Here is a 25185-nt window from a genome sequence, read left to right on the forward strand (position 1 = left end):
CAGGCACAGACTGTGTATATTTGGTTCAACTTTATTTACAGAACATGGTAGAGGTTAGTGTTTGCTGTTTTATTTTTTACACCTTTCAAAGCTCCAGCCTCATGGAAAGCAATAAAATTATTTAGTCATGTAGCTAAAAATCTGAATATAACTCATAAAAGACACATTTGTGTGAGACAACGAACAGGAGAAACCCAAAGGGAAGCAGCTTCTTCACAAAAAGATAACGAACACTTCCCATACTAACACACTGACTTAGTTAAGGCTAAATAACGAGCCTTTATACTAAGGCACACATGTCATTTACACACACATACCTACTTATACGTATATAAATATACATATTCGTGTGTATGCATTTCAGTATGACATAAAAACAGAAAGTGTCTCTTGTCATTTCCTGAAGAGGGCACTGCGTGCAAGTGAGTACAGCAGGTGAGACGGTTTCTTCTTTGGCTCTGCTAAAGAGAAGACCTGCTGCTGGGGGATGCTGGTTGGCACGGTCACATGTCGCTGATGGAGAGGATGTAGGGGCTGATGGTGGGGAGGAACAGGATGACCAGAATAATTCATTTCTGGAAGCAGACAGACACAGAATGTGAGTATGACTTCATCAGATTAGGTTGGTGATTTGACATGTTATTAAAATGTAATCATAACAGTTTTTGGAGATTCCATTCAGTTCCCCATGAATACATGAGATATTGATTAGATATACATTTTTTGACCCAGTGTCATAGTCATCAAAACAAAATGAAAACATTTTTGTTAACTGAAATAGACATAAAAGATGAAACTAACATAACTGGGGAAAAATACACTACCGTTCAAAAGTTTGGGGTCAATACGATTTTTTTATGTTTTTAAAAGAAGTATCTTCTGCTCACCAAGGCTGCATTTATTTAATAAAAAAATAAATAATAATAATAATAATAAAAAAAAAACAGTAATATTGTGAAATATTTTGACAATTTAAAATGACTGTTTTTGATTTTAATATATTTTAAACTGTAATTTATTCCTGTGATCAAAGCTGAATTTTCAGCATCATTACTCCAGTCTTCAGTGTCACATGATCCTTCAGAAATCATTCTAATATGATTTGATGCTCAAGAAACAGTTGTGTACAATTTTTTTTTCAAAATTCTTTGATGAATAGAAAGTTCAAAAGAACAGCATTTATTTAAAATAGAATATTTTCTAACATTATAAATGTCTTTACTGTAACTTTTGATCAGTTAAACTCATCCTTGATGAATAAAAGTATTGATTTATTTTATTTATTTCTCCCAAAAATAAAATAAAAATTCTTACTGACCCCAAACTTTTGAACGGTAGTGTTTAATGTTACAAAAGCTTTAGATTTCAGATAAATGCTGTTCTTTTCAACTTTCTATTCATCATAGCATCATGAAATAAAAATGTAAATAACTGTTTTCAACGTTGATAATAATCATAAATGTTTCTTGAGCATCAAATCATCATATTAGAATGATTTCTGAAGGATCATGTGACACTGAAGACTGGAGTAATGATGCTGAAAATTCAGCTTTGATCACAGGAATAAATTACACTTTACTGTATATTCACATAGAAATTGGAATAATATTTCACAATATTACTGTTTTTGTTTGTATTTTTAATCAAATAAATGCAGCCTTGGTGAGCAGAAGATATTTATTTAAAAAACATTAAAAAATCTTACTGACCCCAAACTTTTGAACGGTAGTGTGTATATATATATATATATATATATATATATGTGTGTGTGTGTGTGTGTGTATATATATATATATATATATATATATATATATGGTACCTTTACAATGTATTTAGAAATTACACTTAACAGTTTTCTAACATTAATTTAACATTTTTAAATGATACCAGTAAGAGCATTATCTTTGGAAGCCCTAAAATATTAAAACTAAAATAAATACTGAAAATAGAAAACTGAAAAAAATTTAAATAAAACCTAATGAGATCTAAACTAAACTGCAAAGAAAAAGAAAAAGAAAATACCATTGATTACACATACTTTCCTGTAATGAAAACTAAAGGAAAACTGAAAGTAAATTAAAATACATTTTCATGAGTCTAAAAGCAACTCAAATAGAAGTCCAAAAATCCTAATATCTGTAATTCTAAAAAAAAAATTCTAAATCCTATCTTAAGATAAAAACTAAAGCTGAAACTAAAAAATAAATGATAACTATCAATGACAGAATTAAAACAAAATTCAATTTGACAAACAAAATAAAAATGTAATTAAAACGACAAATAAAATGAAAATATGATAGAAATAAATACCTGAAAACTATTATAACCCACACAAAGATAGTTTGAAAGACTGGACATACTTTTCATTTTGCCTTGTTTAGATTTCCTGGCGTTGTGAACTGCTTGCTTCCTCTGGGCCTCAGTGATCTCCATCCCTGAAAAGAGAAAAAAAAAAAAAAAAAAAAAGAGATTGGCACTCTTTGAATTCACTGACATATTCCTATCCTTACCGATGCCTTCAGCCGTGAGACTCACCCATCTCTTGGTCTTCCTGTACCCGTCTGCGCTCTCGAGCAAACGCTTGCAGCCATTTCTGCTTGTCCTGGTTCTTCTTGCTGCACAGCACACACAGCACGTTCAGGTTCTCCGCGTGCCGTAGCAGAAACGCGTTCTTCAGCAGGCCCAGCTCAGTGTGCCGTCCATCAGGCAGGTCGATTGGCTCGAGTAGGTCTGTGTCCATACGGCCACGGTAGTGTAGCAGGTCTCTCCGCAGGACGTCTTTCTTACAGAACACCAGCTGGTGGTCAAACAGGAAGTAGCTGCGTTGCTGCGTCTTACCAGGTCGTACTATCCGCGTGAGCTCGCCGGAGTGGATGAGCTCGGAGCTTCTCGTTAACACATCATCACCCTAAAGGAAGTGAAAGAGGGGTTTTTGGTCCCCAGAGGGTTAAACAACTTAGAAATCTTCAAACAAGCTTTGAAACCTGAAATTATTGTTCTATAAATTGTTCACAAAGCCACATTTAGCCCTGTGAATGACCCAGCGTATGAACTAATAAGTAATCTAATAAACAGATCAACGTGATATCCAATTAACATCTTATTGCATTAGACACGCACACGTCTGCCAAATCAAATTTCTTTATACAAAAAGATCAGAGAGGATATGGCCGCTGCCTTGAATAATTCAGAAATAGTGTTTAAGTAATGTTGACCACAGTGTAAATATGTGTTGTCACTGACCGCCCAGTGGAGGATGGCCACCTGCCAGTGAGCGATGGTGTCGATGCTCTCAAGTCGCCTTTTTCCCTCGTTTATCAAACTTGCCACGTTCTTCATTGCTATATGTGCGGCACACACCCCTGCGTGGTCACTGAGGAGAATTTTATTATTATTATTATGATCATTTTGATACAAAAACATAAAAATATACACTACAAATTTCGGGTCAGTAAGAATTTTTTTTATTTACAAAAAAAAGAAATTTTAACTTTTATTCAGCAAGGACACATTAAGTTGATCAATGACAATGCGCTACCTGTGGTCTTTGGGTGTGTATTTCAAAAGCTCTCCCAGCTGAAGAGGGTATTTACAAATCTTCTGTACAGGTGTGAGTAAGAAGCCAGAAATGGAGATGTCGATCATCTGCTGTAGGAGACGACAGGCTTCAAAGAAGTGTTTATATCTCCCTTGTTTCATCAATCGCTGTAATTCAGCACACGCCACAGGATGCGTGTTACAGTACTCCGAGTATATGGAGAAACCTTCCTCCTGACAGAGAGAAAAAGATGTAAAGAAATGCGTGCAATTTGTGAGGAAAACGTTCTTGTGCGTGTAAGGAATGTTCTTGAGCGTGTAAAGGTACCTGTTGAAGGAAGCAGGAGCCAATCTCACTTAGATGAGGATTTTCAGTGTTGTATTTCTTTTCTAGGTCCTTGAGAAACATTCTCTGGAACCTGTAGATGTCCTCGATGTTGCTGAAGATTGTCTTAAGGTCTGCATCAGTAAACATTCCAGGGTGCTTTCTGCATTGACGAATATATCCCTAAAACAACAAACGATTTTTATGAAACAACAAAATTAACATATTCATTTAGAGATTTTTGCTTTGGGAAAGTTTTCCTTCACTAAAAATATTTTAAGCATTTGACCAGCAGAGGTCAGCAATGAGAAGGGTTCCCTCTAAATCCAGGCTATTTTCAGATACTATTATGCAAATTTGAAGTTTGTACAGAATATCTGGTGGACATTTGTCAACGCCGTATAGATCTGAGTTTACTGCAAGCAACTTTTTGCAAGCAAAAATAATACAAAAGCAATGTGATGTGATGAAGTCACATGACCACACTTTATCATACTGCTGTGAAACTACATTATATGCAATGGTGAAGGTCTAAAAAATACTTCAAACAATAATAATAATCATCATCATCATCATCATAATACTTAGTATAGAGTATACACACCTCTCTTCAAAAGTTTGGGTAAGATTTTTTTTTAAATGTTAATATTAATAATAATGTTAATATAATTTTTATTTTTATTTTAATAACTTAAAAAAAAACATTTCTCTTTGAATATATTTTTGGTGCTCAAGAAACATTTATTATTATAAATGTTGACAATTGCTGTGCTGGTTAATTTTTTTGTGGAAACCGTGAATTTCTTTTCTTTTCAGGAATCTCTGATGAAAAGAAAGTTAAAAAATTATGTTTAATTTTTTTTTTTTTTTGTAACAATGTACAAGTCTTTACTGTCACTGAATGCATACTTGCTGAATAAAAGTATTAATTTCTTTCAAAAACAAAATCTGAATACCCATAAAATCTGTACTGTAGAATATCTAATAGTAATAATAGTATTCATGCATTCCTCTAGGCCTAGGGTGGAGTTACTACTCCGAGTACTACACCTATATTCTGAGATAATGTTATCTAAAAGAGGGCAAAAGTGTTTCAATCATAATCTCATATTTAAAATGATAGGCCTAGGGACTGATTACCATTCAGGCTATATTGAAGAAGGGTTCCTTTATGATGTGCATGTACACAGACCAGAAAACAAACTACAGAAGAAGGTCAACATGAAATGGCTGGGATGGAGGCTCACCTCACAGATATCTTTGAGATGTTTTATGTAAACGCGCTCTGTGTCCATGATCTCTTTGACCACATTGGCTCTCATCTGCTTCCTGTGCTCTGAGTTCTGTTTGTGTGCATCTGATGGGACGGACTCTTCCGCATCTGGAACGCTCTCCACGCTGTCACTGCTCGAATCCCCCTGATTCACTCGAACCTTGATGCCAACAAAATCATTACGGTTAATTCCAGAGGATCAAACAATATCATTACGGTTAATTCCAGAGGATCAAACTGAGAGTAACCATGATGAAGCACAATTTTAATACAACAATCAACTGTGATTGAGACAACTGGTTAATCCACTTCTTCAGGAAGTTTAGATCAAATCACCTACAGGCCTTTGTGTCTGATTGACTCATCTTGTTGGATCTTCAGAGTCATAGATTTACAATGGAATGCATTAATCTAGAGCTGAAACAATAAAACACCATTCTGTACACCCTCATCTCCTCCAACCGGTCAATCAGCACACGCATCCATAATGACACATCTATAATTTCCTTTTGGGTCACCCGGAGCAACCGTGCAGGGCCATGATATAGTTCAAGTGAAAAAAAAAAAAAGAACTGTTCTGACATAATTTCAAACTAAAGCGGGAGTTTCGGGAGCTTGAAAAAGCTTTCCGAAGTAACCTTTCTGTAAAAGTTTGCACTGGCTAGTAAACATCTTGAGCACAAGGATGAGCATAACCAATTCTTTCAATTTTTTCTTCTTCTCAATAGTTTTGTAACATTTAGATATTTAAAATCAGATAAAACGGCAACAATTAAAATAACTAGCTAAGTTTCCTGATTACCTTAAAAGTCCATAGATATCGCCGTCAGTTTGTACAGCCGTTAACTTTCTCCGACAAGTGGATTCAGCGAGACCTATTTTCCTATGTGCCCATTCTAATTGAAAGAGACACTGACACTCTCTTTTCATGTTTAATACTGTAAAGCTGCTTGCTTTAAAGCAATTTATTTTATAAACAGCTATATAAATAAACGTGACGTGACTGGAAAAACTAATTATAGAGCTTATGCAAACATATCCACATTGCTATGATTAGATGCTTTCTTAACTACTGTTTTCTCACCGCATTTTTGATGTGCGTTTATTTTGCGATTGAAAGGAAAGCGCACCGCACATATTTACATATTCAACTAAATGCTGTTTCTAGCAGCGTGGATGGCATCGGGATGTTTGCTAACAGTATACCACTTTTGAACTTTTACCCCTAAGCGTAGAACAAAAAACAACATTGCCGTGAGTATGTTAGGGCCTTTACTAGGTTTAAGCGTTTAATTATTACATTCAAGCTCTGTGTGTTTGAACTAGCTTTTGTTTCACGTTCATTACTCCAAGAGGCTCACAGTGCGACTCACCCGCACAAAGGTGGAGGGAAACCAGGCCTCGCGGTCGCCCACCATCCCCCACCACCAGTCCTGCTCCCGAACATCCAGAACCCGGATCACCTCCCCGGCTTTGAAGGCCAGCTCCTGCTCTTCCATTGTGACATGATCCCACAGGGCCTCTGCATACACGGCATGGCCTGCGTGTATGTACTGGAGAAGGAGAAAGATTACAGTCAGGCTATATTGAGGCTAAAGGTCAGATAAAATGATAAGATAAGAACAGTACAGGGTGACATCATGCACTGGAAGTGTGTGACGATCCCACACAAGTATATACACTAAAACAACTCTGCATACAAACACGTGACTAAACAGATAAGATACATAAAATATTAAATATGACCTGGACTGTATAGCAGACTGTAAGTGATGATAGCAGTAAAATGATTTTTTTAAATGATTTTCAAAACCTGATTGAGAGTGAAAAGATCAACTTCTGGTTGGAGATATGGTGTTCCTTCAGTCAGTTCTTCAAAGCTGCCGTCCTCCTCGCTCACACTGTCATCTATAATACAACAACACTGAATGAGCTTAGGAATTATGCACGAGAGAATCAATATTCCCTCTCCATCAAAACAATCTCACCACTGAGCCCCTCATGTTTGTAGGTCAAGTGCACACACACACACACACACACACACACACACGCATATAAACAAAAACACACTAACCACTGAGCAATCTGCGCCCTTTGCGCCGTCCCATCCTATCCAGACCGATAGGTGTGCTTTGGGAGAAGACGCAGGGTCTCAGACGGGCAGACACCGCCCGGTATGGAGGCACTCTGTGAGAGGGCACTGGAGGACGAGAAACCGGCTGAAACAAAACATGACAGATTAGATTTTAATCAGCAGCCTTAAAAGGAGCCCACCATCCAGCAGGCCTTATGTTCAGAGTTCAGTGACTGTTCAGAGCAGGACAATGACCTGTCAGATAATAAACACTGAAACGCTAGCTTGTCCCCTCGGCCAAGTACATAACATTACACACATAACATTGAATTTTATGGTGAATCTCACAAAGAAATGTTTAGATGATATTTGCCAGAAATTAAAAGAAAAAAAAAATATATATTTTTTTTTGCATAAGGAAAATTAAGCCCATTTTAGTTTCATATGTTCTTTTTTTTTTGTTGTTCATTGTGACATTTTAATTAAGCACATTTCCAACCAAACTAGTATTACTATAATGTAAAATAATAATAGTAATAATTATTACATTATAATTATAAACATTAGTAAAAACCTAAATACCACCTTGATATGATGTATAAATACTTACAAATTAAACATGGCAAACCATTGAAACAACGCACTGTTTTCTGTGCTACGCACACATCCAAAATGTTGTGCACACAGAAAGCCGCCTAGAGCTCATACTGTATGATGCGCGATACTAAACTGAGTTCTCTTCCGTGTCTTTTTGCACTTAAATGGACAAATACACATAAAAATATGTCAAAATAACCTTATAAACGCAGTCGGTTATGTCTTAAGTGAACGTAAACAGTTGACAAAGAAAACGCATGTGTAACAGTATATTGGATCCGTGCAGCTCTTCACGTGACAGCAGCTTAATATTCCTGCTTCCGTCTCTATAATAACGTTAATCAAACAACAAAAGACAAAGCTGTTCTTGACTGAATAACTTTAACTATATTTGTAATGTATATTTTATTTATAAAGTCCAGTGATATTTTACATCTGATTACAGTTTCTGTACCAGAATTCCTGAAAAACTTAAAACACTGTTTATTTAAATCGTATCTTTGTTCAGTTGTATTTATTTGTTCGATTGCTAATCTGTTTATTTGTTCTTTTTTGATTACTGAGCGTTTACTTGTCTTTAATAATGCTTGAAATGTATATTCTTTTTTTAAGGTATTTTTAAACAAGTTCCTTGTGTAAGTGTTTAGCCTGTTGATTTTTGTTCATGGTTTTCAGCTCTGATGAAATGTTTTGCAATAAGACTTAGAATAAATGTGAATCCAAGTTTTTTTTGTGTTTTCTTTTTTTTTCTTTTCGAAATTAGGAATCGATAAGCAGAATCAGAATCGTTAAAATGACTCAACCCAAAGCAGCATGTCTTCAAAGTATTTCTATATAACACATGGATAACATTGTTGATAAAGAACAAAAGCAGTTACATTCAGGGCCTGAAAAGTTCTGTCAAACCACCTGAAGTATGACTATATTAACTCATAATGCTATACCCCAAGGGAGAGACCTAATGGGACCATATTAATGTTTAGATCACCAAACATGTGTATCTTATTAAAGACTGAGCCTCTGAGATACAGAACCTCTAAAATAGCCTTGTAAATTATTTTCATCAGCCAACACTGTACGAAATACACTAACTAAATTGTTAACTACTTGTTGTCTTAATACTTAAATGTATATATAAAGTATAGCATCTACTCACAAAATTAATGTCAATGTAAGCAGGTTTCAAAGTACACAAGGCCTATCAGAGCCATTGCACAGAGGGAAGTACACATGCAGGTAACACATAAGAAGCTGTAGTACTCAAAGGCACATGGGTTTGAATCAGGCCTGTATCATGTCTCAATGTAGCCCCTCTCTATTATCCTGTCAGGTCTCAAATGCTCTACATTAAAAAGGCCCTTAAAGCTACTGTAATTTGCATCTTGACACTTGTCTCTGTGACAGCCCTTCGCAGGCATAAATAAATAAAAAATAAATAAATCAGACTGACTGTTAGCCAATCAGATTTTTTCTGAACTGGACTCTTGACCAATGAGGCTGGACAATAATTTGTCCAAATAATAAAAGATGGAGAGAAGTGTTTGGGTAATCTGTTCTGAAGCATTTTTTTGTAACTCAGTTTTATGTCACAAAAATTGTGCAGAAACTGAACAAAAAAACAAAATATAGAAGAAAGAAAATGTGCAATAGGCCTTACAGAAGGCAAACTTTCAGTGTCGTCCTTCTGCTCAGCAGTTGGGGATGAAAACAGATCCACTCCTCCAATAACAGAGGTGGGACGTCTCTTTCTGCTCTCTGTCTGAGCGCACACATGACCATTCTCAGGTCTGTTGCTCTCTATGTAGCTGCCATTGCTATTGTAGTCCTTTTGGGAAGTGTAGTCCATATTCTCCGACTCCCTGTCCTCCTCTGGGATGCAGTACTTTGTGCTGGCCAGATGGCCATAGTCAGACACTGGACGGGGTCTGGAGCGACCTGCCCTTTTCCTAGGCACTACAGAAGAGGGAGAGTCACTGGAAAAGGCTGGAGAGTTTGGTGTTATTGGAGTTGCCAAGGGGGATTCTGAGGAACAGTTGTTTGTGACAGATGAAGCAGCAGTGGCTGAGGTCTCATCACTTTTGAGAAACGCATTTCTGACTAGGTCATCTGATGAAGCCTAGAGGAGAAATCAAATGTCAGCAGTTAGTTTATTCTTCAAGGCCTACAACATCTGATGAATGATCTAAAAATATTAACCATGTGTTCAAGACCTAGTGATTAATACAAAAACTATAACAAACCTTAAAGAGATTTTAGTTCATTAAAGAGTGATGAATAATGATTAATGATTCATTAAATAAAATGATTAATTAAAATTAAATGATTAACATATAACAAATAAAGTCATATTAAAAAATAAATATCATAGCAAAACAAAAGTGGTTTTAGAGGCAAATTATCTACCCAGACAGCAACAGTTTCGGCCCAGATCCAGGCCACATATGGTACTTGTGGAATCCGCGTGTACCACATGTTGGCCGGATTTGGGCCGACACTATGTTGCTCTCTGGGTAACTAGTTACTCTGTTTACATCAGCCATTACTCAATATTAATGACTATTAACTCTTTTACTTTCTTAACCACTGAAACAGACCACTGATTTTATTTTTAGCCATATTTTCTTTGTCTTCACAAAAACATGCAATGCACTACAGTATTTTTGTTTGTTTTTAATATACAATAATTGCAGAAAATTATTGAGCTATAAAATGTTACTCAGTGATAACTGTGAATTCATAGACGCACTTATGTTGGAAAATGACTGAATACGATGAAACAATTACTGGTTATTATTCTTGCAATTTGACAAATGAAGCATGTGACAGTGACAAGACGGATTCAGAAATATGATTTTAAGAACAGTAATGTTGTTTGACATAAATATAAGCACATTTTAATTTTCTAGTTTGTGTTGATGTAATATTTGCTGTCAGCATGTAGTCAATTCTGTATAAAATACACACAAAAACAGATCTTACCTCAAGATCATCAGTTTCTCTCTCTTCAGTCCATAGACACTGAAAAGGCACACAATAAATCAGCACCATTGTGAGGAAGACGCAACGTATATATCAAAACACATCAATGCACACACAAACACAAATGGAAAGCAAAATAAAAATAAAGTTTCGCTGTAGCCTGTCTACATCTTTCTAATATATTTCCCTGACCTACTGGAGTCCATTTGCGCCTAAGCTAGCTTGGTTTGATTACTGGACTTCGACCCTTGGGTGGTTCTTCTGGGGAGGAGAGACTGTCCTTGTTGATACGTGTCCAGTCACAGGTCCAAGAGCTGCGTTTAAGCAATCCCGCTGATCATAAACATCGGCTAATCATTAACTCTACTTGCTGTGTGCCACACAGCTGAGCAGCCCAAGTGACACTGTAGCAATGTACCACTTCAGAGGATGTACTGCCAAATGAGATGTCAGTCATCCAATAAAACTTTTTGGAGGGGGTGATCTAATCAAGCCAGAGCGATGAAATGCATTGGTATGTCCTGATCGATTACTAAAACATATCAGAATGAGGCTGTGGTTGCATCATCAGATACAAGGGTCACCTGTGTGGACATATGACGCGAAGCACAAAAGTTAATGCTTCGACAAAAATCTGTCTACTGTAATTTATGACTTCCTGTGTTAAGGTCAAGGTCATCCAATGAACTGGTCTATTCCAGTTAAATGCTTAGAATAAGGTTACCATGTCCTCTTTGACTTTATGGCAATGGTTCATCTGACATCTACAATCTGACAGTCAGTAAGAAAAGTCATTGTCCGACCTTGCTCATCATCAGTCAGACTAATTCAAACAACAACAAAAACAGGTAATCAATATCGTCTCGAGGAGAGACAAAAAAAGTTACATCTGAAAGTGCACAGCAAATCTTACCAAGCAAACCTAGGCACAAATTGTAACATTATAAGCACAAACTAAAATTTCTTCAGTTTTGTTCCTGTATGCAGTAATGGCTGGCTCCGAAACACATTTTGGGCCACAGACTGCATGTCTTATTGTAATCATCCATGTTCAACACAAGTTAAGCGCTACCAAAAGCATTTATAGGATAATGTCCCACAGGAAATTACATTAAAAATATAAAAAAATAGTGATCACAGGTGTGTAAAATTATTTAATTGTACTGTAAGTAGTCTAAACTGACTCCTGTTTTTAGGTAGACGAACTTATAGTTGTTCTCCATTAAAGTTCTCCAGTTTGACATGGTCCTGAAATGCGAAGAAATAATGGACTATTTTACACTGAAAAGTCTGGTAAGCAACTTAAGCAAGTAATTACATCAGCACCACACTAGTCTCTTGTAAGCTACAATTTTGTTTTGCTATACAGTGTGTATTTTATTGCTCCTTGCCTTGTGTACTTGTATTGTAAGCAAGTACATTTACATGCATATTAAAGGGTTGATTACAGTATGACTACAGAAATAATTTGTCTTCCTAAAATGTCAGGTAAACGCTTTACACCGAAAGTATACTTCCATTGTCGGCGTTCCGCTCTGGCTTGCGAAGTAATTTTTGTTATCAGTTCACTCCACTTATGTCTGCGTACACAGTCCACAGCCCAGTTTTTGTGTTGTTGCAGACAACAGCACACGTGCAAGTGATTTAAGCACTTTGTATACTTTGACAGGCTTAAATGCTGAAGATGGAGCGGAGCGCAGACAATGAAGTATACCTGAGGCTTTAGTCTGACAGAAATTTTACCAGTCCGGACAAACAAATCTAGATAACACAAAAATGTATACATGTTAATTAGCCTTGACAATTTGACGCACAAATGCATATTTAATTATTCAAAGAGATGCAAACTGTATCGCGATTGTGCAAAAAAAATACTGTAGTTCAATTATAACTGTGAAAATACATGTACTGTCTGTACTTTTTTAAAATATTGAAAGCAAAAAAATGTCTGTGGTAATTGACATTATGCCACAAATTGTCAGTAGATACAGGCCAATATTTTAAATTTGACAATATGGGGTCATAAGAGTGTCTTACCTCCAAGTTAGCGTTAAGGCCATTGACTTTCTGCTTTTGATTTGGACTTGAACACTGCTTTGGCATTTGAAAGTAGTAGTGGTCATTTTTTCCATTTTGATGGCACTCCATAGGTTCACAGTATTTTTCCAGTGGACAGACTGGGGCATCTGAACAGAAACCTGTTGAGGACACAGCCACCTGGACAGAGTCACTTATGAGGGCTGTTGTTTTGCTAGGAGGCTCCAGAGAGTCATCTAGGGTGGAGCTATGAACGGCGGGGATGGAGGGAGCGGGGTGTAAAGTTGGGATGTGTTCATGAGCGTTGGCCTGCTGGGCTTTGCTAGGAGTGGGTGAAGGCCTCCGTTGACGCCCACTCATGGATACACAGGGAGTTCTGCGGGAGTAGTCATCGTGTAGCCTACTGAAAGGTGACAGCGGTACTTTGGGAGTGGGGTCTGGTGTGTTTTTACGCTTGACAGTCAGGTCTGTTAAACTACCGACAAGCTTTTGCAAATGTCCTCGTGTCCTCATGGGGCTTTGATGCCTAACTGTACCATGTTCCTGTAAGTCAACCGATGAGGAACTGCTGGTCCTTTGAAGAATTATAGTATGGGTGCATTCTGGGTTCTGTGGATCAGTTGAGGTGACTTTGCGTCTAAAATGGCTCTTGAAGACATGTAGATTATCCGCACTTTTGCTAAGTCTTTTGAGAACATTTTCTTGAGTGTCAAGGTTCTTACAAGGTACAACAGATTCCACAGTGTTGCCAGGATGAGGCTCACTGCTGGCCGGGCTCTCTGTCTTGACTATGTCAAGCAATGAGATCCGTCCTGCCCCATAAGCCTTGCGCATACTCTGAGAGAAGTGGGAATTCCTCTGAAACCCACCCTTTTCCTCCTCACAATCTTCCTCATCTGAAACAGAAGACGTCTTCCCAGTTTGAGACGACCCATTCGTCACGTTGTCATATTCCTGGGTTTGATTGGTCGGGACCTCTCGTTTGGTTACTAAGAAACTAGCACCATCCTCAAGCATCAAGGACATGTTTCTCTCCTGACCGGCTGCCATCGCATTGCTCCGGCTTTGGATTCCTTGGAGCACAGAAGTCCGCAGTTTTTTGAAAGAGCCCATGACGCGGAAACCAGCCAATCCAGACCAAGCCTGTGGCGTGACAGGTGGACCTCTACTGTCCTCACATTTTGTCTGGGTGGAAAACAGACGCACAGTCCTGGAAGGGTACAGCTTGGCCTGGCCATCGGCAATCATAGGAACGGACTGGGCTTGACAATTCAGTCTGTTAAGATGGTTCTCCTCATAGCAAGGCTCAGAGAGCACCGGTTGCACCTGAACCCTACAACCTGACCTCAGACTTGGATTCATCAGCTGTTCCTTTGTGAAATAGTCACTCTGCGGGTCATTGTTGTGAGAGGATCCCTGCGGGTCCGACGAAGGTGCCTGCAGAACCAGATTGAAGAAAGTTCAATCTCAATGAACAAGCTGACTAACTTAAATCAAGTCTGAGAACAAAGAACAAAGAAAGCATGTGACGTGGAGTGAGACAATAAATGACCCACTGTTTTGTCTGAGGAAGATCTTAACTTTTAACACAGTTCAATGAAACAATACAACACCACTGTGATAACCATACGTTTGATAAGTCACATTATGAAAGAACTTTAAACTATTTCCTTATATTATCGGTCTGCTTACTTGACCTATGAAATATTAAAACACAGCAGAGGTGAAGTAATTCAAAGTGTACTTATCCACACACAGGTGTAAATTAAGATTCAACATTCCTGCTATGAATGAATAATGCCTTTATCTGGCAAATTGGAGGGTGTCGGTAAGTAGCATGAGAGCTTTGCTCATGAGTAGGTTACAGTAAGAGCTGTAAGATTTCCTGTAAAAGATTTAGGCTGTGCTTTTTAAATTCCCGAGAAAGAGAGGCCCCCCTACCAGGGTGTGGACGTTGTTGCCTGGTGTGATGTTCGCAATGATGAAAGGCTTTTGCAAGCATGACTAGGCAATGAAAACCCCTAATCCATTGTGATTAATGTAATAAATTGCCCAGGATTTTCTAGCCATATTCTGAGTGAGGAGAGAGGGGTAGACCTTAGGAGGTTGAGCTGTTTTAACCCATTTGTTGCAGACTAAGAATGAACAGAGATACCAGGATATGCTGAAACTGATTAATCACAAATAAATCGCATCAATTTTAATATTGTATTTTCTCAGACAAGCTCACAAATGTAAATAAATCACAACACAGATGAAAATAAATCATAGCACTTGCTGTAGATTTTTTTATTTTATTAAATACTTAAGATATATCTTTTACAGTATAGACGAAATATGATCCAGTCTTACCTCCCTGAGCTGATTCTCAAATCTCCAATCTTTTTCATGTAGAATCAAAGCTTTGGACCTTTGACATTATATATTTTATGATAATTTAATTGTTCAGAGTCAACCCACTGTGTACAAGTTATAAACAATAAAATATCAAACTAAGTGGTATTGTCACAACAAGCTACACCCTTCCTCATAACTAACTTTATGTAACACCCAGAATTTTATGTAACACAATATATGAATTTATGAATTTTTAAAAAGTCATCTGAAAAAATACAATAAGTGCAATGCAGTGTTGTCAAAAATATAGATTTCTGATAGTGAAATATCTCAAAACGTTCCAATACTCATTTTCAGCAGAATAGATACACAATACCAGCTGTGCTTTCTCATCTCTCGGACAGCGAGTTGACACAAAAACCCGCCTCCCCTGTCCCCTCACTCACTTGTTTCATTTCCTCTGGATGAATATTGTTGGTGTTACAGGGCTTGAATTTCTGCGTGGGACTGCACGTATTGCGCATAATTTTACTAATTCCCGCAGTTTTGTGCTCTCACCCAAAGTGCACGCACATAAAGCTGCCTCTCAGTAATAAATGGAGTTCTTATTTGTTGCTTATTGCACTTAAATGGACAAAATAAATACACATAAAATAATGTCCAAAAGCCAGCCTTGGTGAATATGCACGTAAACACAGTCAGTTGTGTTTTAAATAAACGTAAACAGTTGAGAAATAAAATGCATGTGTAACAGTATAATGGGTCTGTGCGTCAGGTCTTAAAGTGTCAGCAGCCAAATATAACTGCTGCCAAATTATGCGATAATATTAAAAATATATAGGCTACATGAGTTTTTCCCCATGGTATTGATGTCAAAATTGTGGCCAGAGGAAATGCTGAGTGTCTACTAACTTTGGAAAACCACTAGCCACAGTGGCTGGTGAGCAAAAAAGTTAATGTCAAGCCCTGCCAACAAGCATTGTTTTTAATTAGCTGATCTCAAGGCAAATTAAGTACTTGTACTAATGTTTGTGACATGTATAACTTGAAATGTGTTTTCTGCCATCTTTAAAATAAATGCCACTTGGTTTGAGGTTTTGTTATCTAATGCAAACATTCATACAGTAAGTGTGGCTTGAGTGTTCAAAAAACTTCCTGGGACCACCGTATATAGATTAACCACATGCACCTTTTGACTTTTTGTCTTGCTGTGTGAGTATAGGTTGATTCTAGCTCAATTTTCAACTCAAATGCTGATCTCTATCACTTCAAGTCCTGCTACCCATTAGCACTCAGCTCCATCGAGGCATGAGGAAGAAGCTGCCATCTGACCTTTTTGTTTAACTAGAGCTTTGAAAGAATGCAATTAATTCAACTTTCAAGTCACTCCTCAGTCTACTCACATGTCCAACGTATCCGAGTTTAAAGTTGAACTTCTCTCCTACTCTTCCTCCTCTGTATCATCACTGTTGCGGGGTAAGAATTAATTAAGAGCTCAAACAACCTCTGTGCTGTTACCAGCTGGAGTCAGGCTCAAACAAAACTCCCTAAACTCAGACAAACATAAACACAAGCATGCCTACGGAAGCCTCTAATACACCCAAACACACCTACAACTAATATGCACTGATGCAAGTATACGAAACACTGACTCAACATTCTTAAACTACGCACGCTTTTATGTTGCAAACAGACAGCAGTCAAAAACTCATTTTCTCATTCCAACTCCAGGCGGAGGAGGATAGAGAATATGCTTCCTTGTGCCAGACATCAAACTACTTATATAAGAGGTTTAACACAAGGAGGAATATGTTCACATCATACAAATTCATATGAAATTAATCAGCACCTCGTAACAGTTAAATGTTCCTGCGAGATTAGGTAAATATCCCTTTTGTAATTTTAGTTGTACTAATTTTTTATTTTAGTCTTACATGTATAATATTTTATTTAGTAGAAGTAATAAAAAAATTATACTTTTTTTTTTGTCATTATGATATAACCACAACATTTTTGGCCATTTTTTTGGAGCACTACAAACAAGCACAGCAAACCTGGAGCTTTAAAACAAAACAAAAAAATTGCATTTTAAATCACAATCACAATTTCTATTAGAAAAATCGCAATTAGAATTTTACCCCAAATTGTGCAAGAAAAATGAAAACACAGTCATCATTTACTTATCCTCATGTTTTACCAAATCAGTATGACTTTTTCATTGTTTTGGAACTAATTGACTTTCATTGTATTAACAGAAACATTCGTCAAAATATCTTAAGCATTCCACAGTGGGAAAAAAAAGTCATACTGGTTTAGAACAACATGATGGTGAGTAAATAATGACAGGATATTTATTTTTAAGGTGAACTATCTCTTTCAAAATGAAGGTGTTAACAGTGAAGGATAACTTAGTACAGCACAAATAAAAGCACATAAGCACAAAATTATGCTTACTGACTAAGGAAATTCCTAAGAATAACCAACCACACCAGTTCTAATGATCTGCCCATCAAGATGAGCAAGTCTTGCCATGCTGTCACATCACTATGGAATGTCAATGCTTTCTTTATTGAACTAAGAAAAAAACTTTTTTTACTCTTTCATTTTGGCTTATGATGGCTACAGTACACGCCCTTTAGTCATTCAGAATTTCAGATTTAGTTTTATCCTTATTGATTATCTTGTTTCTCAATGTTTAAAGTGAGAGTAAAAAATCTCATTTGACTCACCCGTTGATGATCCTTCCACTGGCTGAAAGAGTTTCAGAGTGAAAATGCTAAAGGACTCTAGCTTTCCTCATCCCTTAAGACAAGACTGCACTCGCTCAAACCCACATGATAACATGTGCAGCACCCCTCTCCCTGTCCTAATCTGATTATAAGGCTTTATCAGTCTGGACTAGCATCAATATATCTGCATACTGTCCAACACACTCACACACACGGACACATATGCAGAGAGAGAGAATACGTTCATTGAAGCAATAACCTTAAATCAGTCTGATAGGTTTGGCGTATGAAAGAAAGACCGCGAGAGCAAAGATTTATTATTTTTGTTTGGTTACTGATACTACCTACCACATTACGACCCAGTTCTCCTTTTTATCAGAGAGAACAAGATGCAGACACATAGGAGGCAGACACACCCTGCCTGCTTCAGGCATGGGAAGCGTCAAGTAATGCATCATTTGACACCACATTCATCTCACCTGTCTCATGACCTGCATTTGTCTACTCCAAGTCCACTGGTGGAAAACATGTCAATGACATGTCTATGCAATTGCGAAAAACAGTGCTATGCTATTTGGAAAGGTCAGAACTTTCTGTATACTCATTCCAAACCTGTGTAGAACAGTAAAGGACTGGATCTCTGAATTGGGTTACTCTTTTCTGTGCAATTACAACGAATGGGGACTGAAGCGTTCAAGCTTTAAAAAGGATGCAATACTATATTACAAGTCTTCTGAAGATAGCTTTGGGTGAGAAACAGACTTAAAGAAGCTAAACTGATAGTCGGCAGTGGGCTGTGAACCATTGCGACTGGACAGTTATCAGTAAGCTGAACTCGAGAATATAATCAGTCTAGTTTGTGAATTGCATCAACGGTGATTCAATAAGATACGACTCAAAAAAAGATTTGTTCGTGAATCAGCGCTTCTTCTCTCGTGAACTCTCATGAACCAACCAAAAAAAGATGTAGAAGAAATTTTAATTTCTGTCTTTTCCTCATGCAAACCCATCACATTTTCTCTAAGACTGGTAAAACAGCGCAAAAGTCATATGAAACAATTTTATGGTAGCCTATGTTTAAGGCCCGTTCACACCAAGATAACTGTAAAGATAACTATATTAGCGCCCACACCAGCGGACGATAACGTTCTGTTTATTATAGTGAGTCATCTGCTGCTTTAAATGCTTGAGTTCTTTAAAGCAGGATGGATTCTGATTGGCTGTTGTTGTTATCGTTCATCAGCTGGAAAAAAAATCATTCGGAAAGTGATTCCAATATATCCTGATATCGTTCCTCTGTGCCCTTATTATCGTTATAGTTGTTGTCTGGACTCTGCTGTTCTTTTATATTTAGAATGATTTTTAGAACTACCGGTAGGCTATACCTTTATCGTTATAGTTATTACTCTTGGTGTGATCATGCCTTTATGATAGTGTTTTATTTGTCATTTTGGAGCAGCCAGTAGCCTATATTTCCCCAAAAATGTACTGTTTTCCACAGAAAAAAGTTAGTCAAACAGATTTGGAACGACATGTGAGTAAATAATGACAGATCTTTAATTTTTGCATGAACTATCCCTTTAGGATGTATGCATGCATAGAATTCAGGGAACTGTTTATGGCTAATATGACTTTAATACAAAAGCACATTCAAGCAAATGCTTTCCATTGGCAAAACACCATTAAACACTTAGTACATTAATGCATTTGTGTAGTATCAGAGAGTGAGATAGTTGAGAAGAGGCGTGGGAAGTGAGATTTAGTCTTAATTTACGGCAGTCGTGGCTTAGGAGGCACCCAGTGAGGCATTAAAGTTCCTTATGCGTGTCTTGTGATAAGGAAAACTCTCTCATTATGTGTGGAGGAGTGCATTCCAGCACAGACGTGTTGATGTCTTAAAGCAAAGCAATTGTTTAGAGAAGCGAAAGTGCTGGGCATAGTACTTCTAACAAACTGTTATTGTGAATTACAAATTCAGCGACATTCTTGTTCTGGCAATCTTCTTTTATCTGTTTTAAATTATGATGCAAATTGCAGCACACAGGTTGCACATGACAAACATGTGGTGGACTTTAGACATTATATTGAAGTATGAGAAATGCTTACAAACCTAAAAGGAATCAATTTTACAGGGCATTTATAACAGTGCTTCTGTACTCCGAAGACCCCTGCTGTCAAAGACAATGTTTCGAAGGCCCCCCATGCAGGCTAAGATACTTTAATTCTGGTGCTTTGGCTGTAATGATGACAAAGCTGCTTGTTTTCAAACGTTGTGTAGATTAACGTAATTAACCTTGATTATTTTCGTAATTTCAGAAGCTTCGAGAACTGTATGTTCCCACACTTTTTGATCGATGAATTTCCATGACTTTTCCAGTTGTTAGTGATTACAGGATAAGGGTTTTAATAATTTAAACCTTATAATTAATTATAGTATAGTTGAATATAATTTTACAGATATTGTAAGCTTTTATCTCATAAGATATTTTAGAGCTTGGCATAACTAAAAAAATATATATGTTCATTATAGAATATTTCATGACATTTTAATATTTTTCCAGGCCTTCAAATATATATATATTTTTTTTTTATTCTCAAATATTTCCTGAGAAAAAAAAAATTAAAATGAAAGATATAATGACACTTTAATCAGGGTAGTGTAATATATAAATAAACAAATAAATAAATTCACTTTAGATAAATAAATAACGTTTACTTGTCTCCCACAGTGTGGTCAAGCTGTTTTTAAAAGAGCTGACCAACTAGCTAAAAATCAGCTTGGCCAGACTGTGAGACCAGCTAAACCAGTTAAGAACAGCATACCATTTTAACCTGATTTAAGCCGTTTTTTCCCCTCTTTCCAGCAGTGTTGCTGATGACCCCTAGTGGGCCCCGGGTCCCTGGCTGTCGTGGCTGAGAAGCAGAGATTTATAAAACACTGAGTGGAATATTTGTTTCTTTACATAGCTGAAAAAAATATCCCTTTTGGATAGAAAGAAAACCTTTCAAGCAGTAACATTAGCCTTCAGTACAGTTCAAAACAAATATTTCAGGTTTAAGAGAATGCTGGAATGAATGAAGGCGATTACAGAGTTGGGGTTTTTTCCACCGAAGAAAAAAGCTCTCGTTTATTTGTGAGTTTAATTAACTCAGTCTCTCCATAAAGCTCTTTAAGAAGCACCTCGCCACCCCAACCAACCCCCTCCTCCTCCTCGTCTTCTCCGATCTCCCTACAAGCTTTGCGCGCTCGAACACCCCCCACATCACTATGGCAACATGTGGGATAGTAACGCATACACAATACCCCCTCCTCCCTTCAGCTTCTTTTTTGAACCCAACGGCACTGGAAAGATGATAAAAGTGCTGCCGAACTTATGAACACACATTTTAAATTCACGTGACACATATATATAGTCTAATTTTAACAATAACAAAAAGAACATTAATATCTCCCCTCTTAATAAACCCAAAAATGATGTGTTATTTAGACGCGGAATCTTACCTTTATCATACTTATTGACTGGTGTCTTGGCCCGGTGTCACAACAGTTGTGCGGCTTCGATCGAACCGTCAGCCGCGGCTAACTCCTCCGACAGTCCAATGTCCGACGAATTACGCATATTAACTTAACGAAAATCGTTAAACAGACGAGTGATGAATGCGCAAGTACATAGTGAACAAAAACCAGCAAATATTTCGTCTGGTGCGTGATTCACAAGAACAAACACCCTGTAGTCACAGATCTACCGGGACGGAAAACTTTCCATTAAGTGTGTGGCTCGAGCACACCCTCAGGCAATTTAACGGCACATGACCGAAACCAACCGGACACGAAGCAGATTTGCGGGTCAAAACAGCCTCGGTTGAAAATTTAAAGTTGGTTCGCTGAGGTGGAAAAGCTCAGCCAGAGAGCCATGACTCCAGGCAGCGTCGCGACAGGACAGCATCAGTGCACTTGTTGCGCTGAATCTGATTGCTTCGGGGGCGGAGAAACAGGGCGGTTTGTAGTTTGCCCACGGGACGCTAGCCAAAATCACCAGAGCGATATCAATATGCTTGATATCAGCAGATAAACAATCAATATGCTTGATATCACAGTGTCCTGTAATTATTTTTTGTTTTAACATTTAGAAAACAATCTCCTCAATATGTCCTGACTATCACGACCGCAGACCTGTTTCATCCATTAAATCAAATACATTATGCTTATGTTCTGCCCTGCCTACTAAATATAAATAAAAAGGGTTTTTATATTTTCTTAAGAAAAATGTTAGTAAGTTACTGCTTGTCAGCGCAAAACTCGCCAGATTGGATACCAGTGTGTAATGGATGCTAAATTGTGTTGAGTGATTTTAGCACAGTGCTAAGTGTTTGCTAGTTAGTTGCTTAACTGACCCTATTATACTATGGCCTCCTACCTTCATTGTACGTCCAAAATGATTTTAACACAGAGTGGGATAAGCACAAATGTTAGCCAAGGGGTAAATTCAAATTCTCCAATGAGCCTGCATATTATTTACACATTTGGCAGATGTTTATCCAAATTTATCCCACAAGCAGTCAACCCCATGCATGACCTTGAAAGACTGAAAATTAACAATTATTTTTATTAATGGAATATATTGCAGTGTTTATAAGAACAAACATTGACACTGACACAGATTTTGAACTTTATTGAATCAACAATGTTCTGAATTAAGCTGAATAATGACACAATTATCTGCTGTAGAGCTGCTATATCGGAATTTAACTCATGCCATAATTTACATTTAGCCTACATTCATACAGTACATTTATAATTTATGAACAGTGCAACACTGACATAGTTATTGGACCAAATTGAAACAATTAAATTGAGCTGAATAATGGCACTGCTTTACAGCTGAAATTGAATTAATTTCATAACTGATTCATTTTACAGCACTAATTCTCCTGTTTGTTAATGTCAAGCTGCTTTGAAACAATCTGTATTGTATAAAGTGCTATAAATAAATGTGATTTGACTTGAATGTGACTTTATACATGCACATCATTATTTTTTTAGATTCCAAATAATTCATCCAAAATATTCAATTCACTTCCCCCTCGCAATGACATCTCTTCTCTGATGAGGGTGGGACAATAATCCCACTTCTCCAGCAACCTGTCACTCACATGAGAGCAAATGACAACGACCCAATCAGTTCCCAATGGACAAAAGTCCTGCCTTTCATTGTTTTTCTTGTCAGAGAAGCCGTTTAAATCAGATAAGCATCACAATAGGGAAAAATGACAATTGCAAATTCCATTTCATCCCGATTTTAAGCTTTTGTTCACAGATGGATCTAAGAAGCACAAAGGATGATTTATATTTATATTGAAAATTATAACACCGTTTAGTGAATTTAAAATATTTTCTTTTAAAGCATGGTTTTGCACCACTGTATTCCTCTTCGGGGCAGCATCTTTAGGTTGCAAAAAGAAGAAATCCAGAAAAAACAGTGTCGTCGTCTTCATCTGCATATAACCCGTTGAATAGCTGTTTACCAGCCACTTCCAACCACACTTTATCTCCGACCTCCAGTTCTAGGACTGTCCCTCCGGAAGCCTGGTCCTCACCTGCTTGGTAGCTGTCCATAGTGTAGATCACTTTCTGACCATTCTTCACCAGGGCCACTTTGACATTGCGAGAGAAGACAGTGATATGGTAGGAGAAAAAATATGCTCCGCTGATGGCACAAGTAAAGCGGCCGGTCTCAGCGTCGTAGTGACCCTGACGGTTATAGAGGATTTTATCAAAGCGAATTGGAGCATTAGTGGCAGGTAACTTGGTGCTTTCGCTCAGTCTAGCTGAGAAGGCACTTTTTGGTATCTCAGGCATGTCCCCCTTTGGACCTTGCTCCCCGATGTCCCCTTTTGACCCTTTCTCACCACGAACACCAATGCTGCCTTTGATACCTGGTTGGCCAAACTCACCTTTTGGTCCTGGTCGCCCTGGGGGCCCCAAAGGACCCTGTATGCCCTTGTCTCCCCTATAACCAATGTCTCCTTGTGGTCCTTCAGGGCCTATAGGACCTACGTCCCCTTTGATGCCCTGTGGTCCTGGCAAACCAAGTTCTCCCTTCTGGCCTTTCAAACCCAGTGGCCCTGAGAAGCCTTGGGGCCCCATTTTGCCAGGTGAGCCCCTTTCTCCATTGTCTCCTCGCTTCCCCTTCACACCAGCTATGCCAGGAACACCTGAAAAAGCACCAATCTGATGATAACCGCAGTAGCCAAATAAAATTAATATTTACTCTATTCTATTCAACTGAATTGTATCCATACATGTTTAATTATATACATACAGTTAAACCTTATAAAATGTACTTTAAGGTGCAGGCAGGAAAATATATTTGCAATCTTAAATCTTAATCTGCAATTTTGGGTAAAAGCAAAATTATAATTATTTTTTTATATTTTGGACAATACAAATACAATAAATGGCCAGTAAATATATGAGGAAATATAACTACCTGAAACGTATCAAAACATATTTATGTAAATATATTTTAGATTTTAATAATAGAAATATGCTTTGGCCATTTTTGGAATAAATTAATAAATTAAAAATAAATTATTATTATTTTTATTTATTTTTTTGCCATTTGGGAGGACTTAGAAAAGGACACACACACACTATTTACCATGTTCTCCTTTATCTCCTTTTGGTCCGATTTTTCCAGCTTCTCCACATGTTCCTAAATCACCTTTAGAAAACATAAACAGTTGTATTTTGTGTATGTATTGTGTGAAACACATTGCATGTAAGGAGGTCAAAATGATATAAATCTGATCAACAATGCTAGTGTCTCAGACTTCAACATTTAAATGCCAAACAGTATGGCAAACATCTTTCCAAAGAATTTTTTCACAATGTTTAATTTGTGTACCTATCTGACATCATAACTTAGCTTAAAGGTGACTGATTAACTGGAGTCAAGACGTTTTTACTTTCATTCTTACCTCTATCTCCTTTATCACCTTTGGCCCCATCTCTGCCATCCCGACCTGGCATTCCATTGTGTCCTGGATCTCCAGGGATCCCAGGGTGACCGTTCACACAGCCAGGATTTTTGTCAGGAACACTCTGCTCTGCAGCATTGATCAATACAACTAGAAAAAGCATACAAATCTGTCTGGGAAAGAGCATGTTCCTCTCAAGCACCTGTGCAGCAAGAGTCCAAGAATGGTCGCTGTGTTTGAGGAGGCACAAAACACGGAATATGCACAAACATCTGAAGATTTTTTAGACTTGACTTTGCAAACCTGTGATTTCATT

The 25185-nt window shown here is 37.5% G+C and overlaps 2 protein-coding genes across 3 annotated transcripts; both read right to left on the minus strand.

Moving 5' to 3' along the window:
- Nucleotides 1-15: 15 nt before the first annotated feature.
- On the minus strand, nucleotides 16-21870 carry spata13 (spermatogenesis associated 13). Of its 2 annotated transcripts, none has more exons than XM_082184278.1 (14): nucleotides 21391-21870; nucleotides 12823-14259; nucleotides 10786-10824; nucleotides 9464-9922; nucleotides 7210-7354; nucleotides 6949-7043; nucleotides 6509-6688; nucleotides 5110-5295; nucleotides 3866-4045; nucleotides 3539-3771; nucleotides 3244-3373; nucleotides 2536-2908; nucleotides 2361-2435; nucleotides 16-575 (listed from the first exon to the last, which is right to left on the minus strand). In XM_082184278.1, the coding sequence occupies exons 1-14, from the start codon at nucleotides 21397-21399 to the stop codon at nucleotides 394-396; spliced, it is 3723 nt and encodes a 1240-aa protein (XP_082040404.1). In that variant the 5' UTR covers nucleotides 21400-21870; the 3' UTR covers nucleotides 16-393. The 2 variants fall into 2 exon arrangements, with proteins under 2 accessions (XP_082040404.1, XP_082040405.1); XM_082184279.1 differs by lacking the exon at nucleotides 21391-21870 and adding an exon at nucleotides 17889-21361.
- A 676-nt stretch (nucleotides 21871-22546) lies between these two features.
- Nucleotides 22547-25185, minus strand: c1qtnf9 (C1q and TNF related 9). The gene is made up of 3 exons (XM_082184281.1): nucleotides 24870-25185; nucleotides 24551-24613; nucleotides 22547-24104 (listed from the first exon to the last, which is right to left on the minus strand). The coding sequence occupies exons 1-3, from the start codon at nucleotides 25054-25056 to the stop codon at nucleotides 23335-23337; spliced, it is 1020 nt and encodes a 339-aa protein (XP_082040407.1). The 5' UTR covers nucleotides 25057-25185; the 3' UTR covers nucleotides 22547-23334.

Source organism: Leuciscus leuciscus, assembly GCF_965113295.1.
Source record: "Leuciscus leuciscus genome assembly, chromosome: 11".
Taxonomy (NCBI): Eukaryota; Metazoa; Chordata; class Actinopteri; order Cypriniformes; family Leuciscidae; genus Leuciscus; species Leuciscus leuciscus.

Excerpts from the sequence above, each read along its gene's own strand:
- spata13 (XM_082184278.1), bottom strand. Across the intron at positions 5,296-6,508 it reads TTCCCTCCACCTTTGTGCGG|GTTCGAGTGAATCAGGGGGA; the intron begins GTGAGTCGCACT and ends GTTGGCATCAAG. Across the intron at positions 576-2,360 it reads TAAACAAGGCAAAATGAAAA|AAATGAATTATTCTGGTCAT; the intron begins GTATGTCCAGTC and ends GTCTGCTTCCAG.
- c1qtnf9 (XM_082184281.1), bottom strand. The coding sequence starts at position 25,056 with ATGCTCTTTCCCAGACAGATTTGTATGCTTTTTCTAGTTGTATTGATC. Across the intron at positions 24,614-24,869 it reads AGGTGATAAAGGAGATAGAG|GTGATTTAGGAACATGTGGA; the intron begins GTAAGAATGAAA and ends TGTTTTCTAAAG. Across the intron at positions 24,105-24,550 it reads AGGAGATAAAGGAGAACATG|GTGTTCCTGGCATAGCTGGT; the intron begins GTAAATAGTGTG and ends GTGCTTTTTCAG.